Source organism: Belonocnema kinseyi, chromosome 1 (genome assembly GCF_010883055.1).
Source record: "Belonocnema kinseyi isolate 2016_QV_RU_SX_M_011 chromosome 1, B_treatae_v1, whole genome shotgun sequence".
In the NCBI taxonomy this organism is placed as follows: Eukaryota; Metazoa; Arthropoda; class Insecta; order Hymenoptera; family Cynipidae; genus Belonocnema; species Belonocnema kinseyi.
In genome coordinates this window covers 62,301,726-62,307,838 of record NC_046657.1, presented here as the reverse complement: position 1 = coordinate 62,307,838, position 6,113 = coordinate 62,301,726, and the positions used below count along the sequence as shown (strand labels likewise).

Sequence of the window (6,113 nt, the reverse complement as noted above, 5' to 3'; positions counted from 1 at the left end):
AAAGCTAACCGTGGAACCATTCGACGTCCTAAAATTGTATACACATATATGGGTATAAATAAAAATTAATTTGACTCATTGCTGCAAATATAATTTTACGAATTTAATAATATTTTTTACTAGGAATCATTAACTTAAGGGGCATGACAGTTAGTAATTAAGTGTTATAATGATATTTCAAATATTTCATGGGCTTTTAAGAGATTAAAGTTGAATTTATTTATTTTCAAAGTTAAGCTATTTATAATAATTCTATAAATTTTGAAGATATTCTCAAGAATGTGGAGATTATTTATGACTTTACAGATTTAAATATGATTAGAAATTTTTGGTTAATATGCTTTATCCCAACTTATGGTATCTTAATTATCTCTCTTTTTAATTATCAACGCTTGAAACATGGCTCAATAATGGCAGAATCAACAGAGCCAAAAGCTGGATAATAAATCTGGGCCGAGGGCTTCTTTTTTCAGATCGATTTTAAGAATCAGAGCAGTACACTCAATACACAAATAGTTCACAAAAAAGTTACCTAAACAAATATAGAAAATTTAAATTTCAAACAGTAATATTAACATTTAAGGCTTCACACGCAAGGCACTATTAATACTTTTTTTAACGAAGCAACTATTTTGACTATTTACAAAAATATGACACTAATGCTACTGTTGATGCCAATTTTGAATGAAATGAACAATCCAAAATTGAACGGAAAATGACAAAGCAGAACATCAAAGAAATTTTAAACATAAAATAAAATAATTTTGAAAATGACTAAATAATTTGAAAAAAATATTGCACCTAACTTTTCGACAAATTAGAACTACGAAGGCTGTTTGATAAGTCAGTGGCTTTTTAAATAAGAGATTTTTTTCGGCAAAAAGCATTTTATTTCTCAACATAATCTCCTTTTAGTTCGATACGCTTAGTGCAGCGTGTTTCCAATTTTTTTATTCCTTCCAAATAATAGGTTTTCTCAAGGCCTTATAAATAGGCGTTTCTTTCGGTGATGACCTCTTCAATTGACCCAAATCTCTTACCGCCCAGCCATTTCTTCCAGTTTGGAAACAGGAAATAGTCGCAGGGTGCTAAATCTGTAAAATATGCTGGATGAGGTAGCAGTTCGTAGCGCAATTTATGGATTTTTGCCATCGCAACTACACACGTGTGCACACGTGCATTGTCTTGATGGAGCAGGACTTTTTTCTTCGACAAATGCGGTCGATTTTTCTCTAAATCAGTATCGAATCTTTCCAAAAGCTCTGAATAATATTGACCGCTAATTGTTTTACATTTCTGAAGGTAATCGATGTGAATGATACCGCTTGCGTCCCAAAAAACTGTGGCCATGACCTTGTTGGCCGCCAGACCCACCTTGGCCTTCTTTGGTGCACGTTCAGCCGAAGAAACCCACTGTTTCGATTGTTCCTTGGCCTCTGGTATGTTGTGATGGATCCACGTTTCGTCCACGGTTACGAAACGGCCCGAAAACTCGTTCAGATTGCGGTTGAACATCGTCAAACACTCTTTTGAAGTGGTCACCCGGTTGCGCTTATGGTCGAGTGTGAGCAATCGCGGCACCCATCTCGCGGATAGTTTATTCATGTCGAAATATTCATGTAAAATGTAATGTACCCGCTCAGTTGAGATCCCTACAGCCTCAGCCACCTCAAGAACTTTTACTCTCCTATCGTCCTATATCATTCCATGGATTTTATCGACGATTTCTGGCGTGATGCCCTCTTTTGGGCGACCTGCACGTTCCACGTCACCATTGAAATTTATGGTGCAGGACATCAGACCTTATCTTCACATCTTAGAAGACCGGACAATGTTGATTAAAAAACAGGTTGATGTGGCGCGTAAAACAAAGACAATGAACACTAGTTATATGAAGATGTGTTACACGATCAGGCAGTGGCAATTGATGTTCTTTCTTAATTTGTTGATGATCCCACACAACCACATCCTCCAGAGGTAAATGGCCTTATACAATCAAAGACAGAATCAGAGCTCTAGCAACCAAAAAGGCAATTAAAAAGGACATACCCTACAAGTCGAGATGTTATGTGCCTTCATTTTTAAAATAGAATAGTAGGCAAAGTGAGAGAACATCATCGACTCTTTTTACTTAAGTACCAAGAGCTGGCCACAAGAATAAATTAGCAGAATCTGGTAGATCAAAAACGCTCTATATATGTACACAGATTGCTTTCGGTTGATGAAATATGTAGCTGCCATAAAAATGGAAGTGGAGCATCAGCTTCTTTTTGATGAAGTCGCCTTGAAGATGTGAACAACGAAGACCTGATTGAAGCTAACGGCATAAGTACCAGCAATAATGAGCATTAAGCACCGAATACACTAGGACCACATCCGAACATTGATTACGATGATATGAACAATGAAATCCCAGAAAAACTGCAGCACCTTGAAAGGAATTTGCTTTATGCTTTACTAGAGTTCAGGTATGTATAATTTGTTCTTCAGGAATTTTTCATATTTTGCGCAGTTCGATTCGAAATTGGAGTGTTATGGTGTCAAATTTTGAACATTTCTAATACTTTGCCAATTATGAATTATGGGAAAGTAATAAATTGAGAAAAAAAATGTATCTCTCTGTTTGGTGAAAAACAATATCGTAAAAGCGTCTTACGATCTGACGACATCTTTACAATATCGTAAATACATTGTTATGACACGGACATAGGATGTCGTAAAATTGTCGTCAAGACGTCGTAACAATGTCGTAAAGACGTCACCAAATTTAATGCTCACTGGGACGTTTGTCAATCAATTTTTTGCGTACTTTTCTTATTTTTTCTCCAATTATGCATTTTCATTTTGAAAGACAATTTCATGATTAAAACCGACACCACGCGTCCTGACAAAAAGTGATATATAAAAAATTGGTAGATGCGTTTAAGGTACATAATTTTTCTTTACATATTTTTTTCTTAGCTCCTGTCGTTTTTCCTAAATTTAATTTTCTAATTTTTAATGTTATTTTTGAAATAATAAAACAAAAGATACTATAAATAAAATTTTGATTTATTTAAAATTTTCTAATAAATGCTAGAAGTCTGACCACTTTTTTGTAACAGAAAAAAAACTATTAGGATATATTGGTAGGTTTTCTGAGTACTATAAATATACGCTCATTACCTTTTAAACTATAAAAAAATGGTTGCAAAAATTTTGAAAGTGCTCGAACTTTTACACTTGAGATGACCAATGAGTGGGACGATGGTCGTGGAGTCTAAAGCGTAGGCTTCAGACCCACTCCGTCGGCTTGTGGGTTCGATTCCCGCGCGCACTCTGGAAGAGCCTCGGCGGCCCATGCGGTGAACACTAGCCTAGCCAGGGAGTTGTTTATCTCCGGAGAGTCGTGAGATCGGTAACTCTAGAGAAAAAGCTTCTTTATGTACTTTAAGCTGTTGCTCTTGGTGGTTTGAAGCCCACCTTAAACTGTAGGTCCTCATTCCACCACCAAGTAAGTGTGTGGGGGGTGTGTAAAGGAATAAAGAAGAAGGTGCAAGAAAAATGTGAACCCTTAGGGGACACATTAGAAGCTTCCACTTGAATTAGAAGATCAGAATCAAATAAGAATCAGAGAACGTTGGGGGGAAGGATTTGATGATACTTTGGCTAAATTTAAATGGTTTTTGATTGCCGATAAAATCCGACCGAGATACAGTGAATACCGAGAATTGTTTTTTTTCAAGACGTTCTCGGAAAATCTCTGTCACCGGCTTGATTTTAAATATTTTTAAATGAAAAAATTGAAGAATATTGCCAAAGGCAATATTCTAAGGGACGCGCCATGTGGCAGCTGACTGCGGATTGGTCGAGGGAAAAGAGAGGGACACTTCCGTTCCATATCAAGATACTATACCAAAATTTACTACAGCTTTGCGCTTCGGTATGTGAATAGTGCTTGTTGACATCTTGAAGTGGTTAGGCAGTGCATTCTAACCCTAACATTTTCTGTTATGTGAAAATAAATTGGCTATTTATAATGCGTGTTTGTGCAGTAGAAAGTTGAAAAAATTCTACATAAAAAAGGCAAAAAATGTTTTGCTTTTCCTATCTTCCTTTTCTGATTGCCAAAAATCAAATTCTTTAAAAGAAATTTTGATTCTACTATTTTTGTTAAAAAATTGATATTTTAAATAGAAAATTGACCTTTTTTACTTATTAAATCAATTTTTCAATTTTTCTGTTTTGGTAAAGAATCTATCCTTCTGTTTTAAAATCACTCTTTTCGTAAAAATTGAACTGTTTGGAAACAAATTTATCTGTTTTCATATAGTATTTGAAAATCAGGAATTTTGTTGAAAATACGTCATTCTTGGTAGATAAAAAAACTTCCCAATTGAAATTTCATCTTTTTTTCGAGGATTCTTTTTTTTGTTTATTAAAAATTTCTTTCTTTGTGGAAAATTAATTTATTTAAGAGGAAATTTGATTATACCATTTTTTATAGTATTCATTCTAAATGAATTCTTGTTATAAAATTTCTAAACTTAAAACGTTTCTGTAATTAATTATGTAATTATTATTATAAAAAAACATTTCTGTGGCGAAATTTTGTCACAGGCTTATTCTGCCCAATATGTCGAAGGCATTTTTGGTTAGAATTGGATTTTTATTTGATCATTTTGCACGGGGCTCCCCCGGTATATATCATCAGTCACGAACCCCGGACCTCTGAGGTGAAGTCCAAGTGTCTAACCAACTGAGCCACCGAGGCTCATTTATTATTATTATTATTATTATTATTATATTATTATTATATTATTAAGTATGTAATTAAGTACTTTACGATATCAAAAGAATTATTACAGATTTAGGATCATTTTTCTTTGGCGCTAACACTCGTATATTGTTTACTTCACATAATCACATAGCTGCAGTTTTTTCCTTTTTACATTTGTTCCTACGCGTGAGTTACACAGCGAGTTATTAATTTATTTGCAATACGAGTTTCTATTACTATTCCCTTTTATTTACTAACTTCTTCTACTAACCTTCTGGGTTTACGCTACATACTTTAAATTTTTCAAATATTCATTTTTTACGTGTTTTTCGGGTGTATGGGTTCATAATACTGTTTTTCTCTTTAATTCAATTTTTTTATTCCATAAATATTACTACTGTCTATTTTTTTAACTTCGAAAACTATTAATTACTTTGATTTTCCCAATCCGATTGAATACAGGATTCAGGTATATTATTTATTCGCATTTGAAAACCTCGCGCCTTATACTGCTGGCTCCAACTTCCGTTCCATTTTCCCTCACCACATGGCCACATGGCGCGTCCCTTACTACAGGATCCCTGATATTTCCTGGTAGCTAGTGCTTGAGCTCGGCTAGACAGCAGTACTTTTACTTATAGTATCCTCTAGCACTGCACATGCGTAGTAGGGATGGGTAAAGCTCGGTGAGAATCGATTTCTCGATTCCGACGCACGCGTTGATTTCGCAGAATCTAAGAATCGACCGTGGGAATCGATTCTTCGATTCCGATTCCAATGTTCCCCCACTCCAAGAAGAGCGCGTAGTAAAAATTGTTTACCTGTTCTTTTTATATGAAAGCGTACTTATGTTGTAAATTACAACTATTATACCATAAAAACATTATAAGTGGCGATAAGTACAAACCTAAATAGTGCAGAGTTCAAATTTTAATACTTTTCCCTCTTCTGAGATCAGCAATGATGATCTCCCTCGATAACACATTTAGTGAAACTCAAACGACGCGTCGGACAGCAGAGGAGAGTAGAGTAGGAGGTCTGGGACTTCAATGCCGTGAAAGTATTCGAATTCGAACGGATCTTCCGGATCTCTCCTTTTACTCTGAATTGTTAATGAAGATAGTGACAGACCTATCCGACGATCTATTTGAAAAGTGAGAAAGTCGACACGAAGGCAAGAAACCACCCAAGGGAAGACACCTCCAATGAAATTACCGAAATATGTCAATGACCAATCACAGATAACAACCTTTAGGAAAGTAAAAATTTATTTCCTCTTACCTGTGCAATCAGAATCGATGTCGAGTCCCATAAAAAGTCGATTCCTGGAATCGATTTCCGAGGATCAAGAATC

The 6,113-nt window shown here is 35.2% G+C and overlaps 1 protein-coding gene across 1 annotated transcript; it reads right to left on the bottom strand.

Annotated features, from left to right (window-relative positions):
- Positions 1-984: 984 nt before the first annotated feature.
- Positions 985-1,515, bottom strand: LOC117177960 (histone-lysine N-methyltransferase SETMAR-like). The gene has a single exon (XM_033369103.1). It carries the CDS (start codon positions 1,513-1,515, stop codon positions 985-987), a length of 531 nt encoding a protein of 176 aa, XP_033224994.1.
- Positions 1,516-6,113: the final 4,598 nt, after the last annotated feature.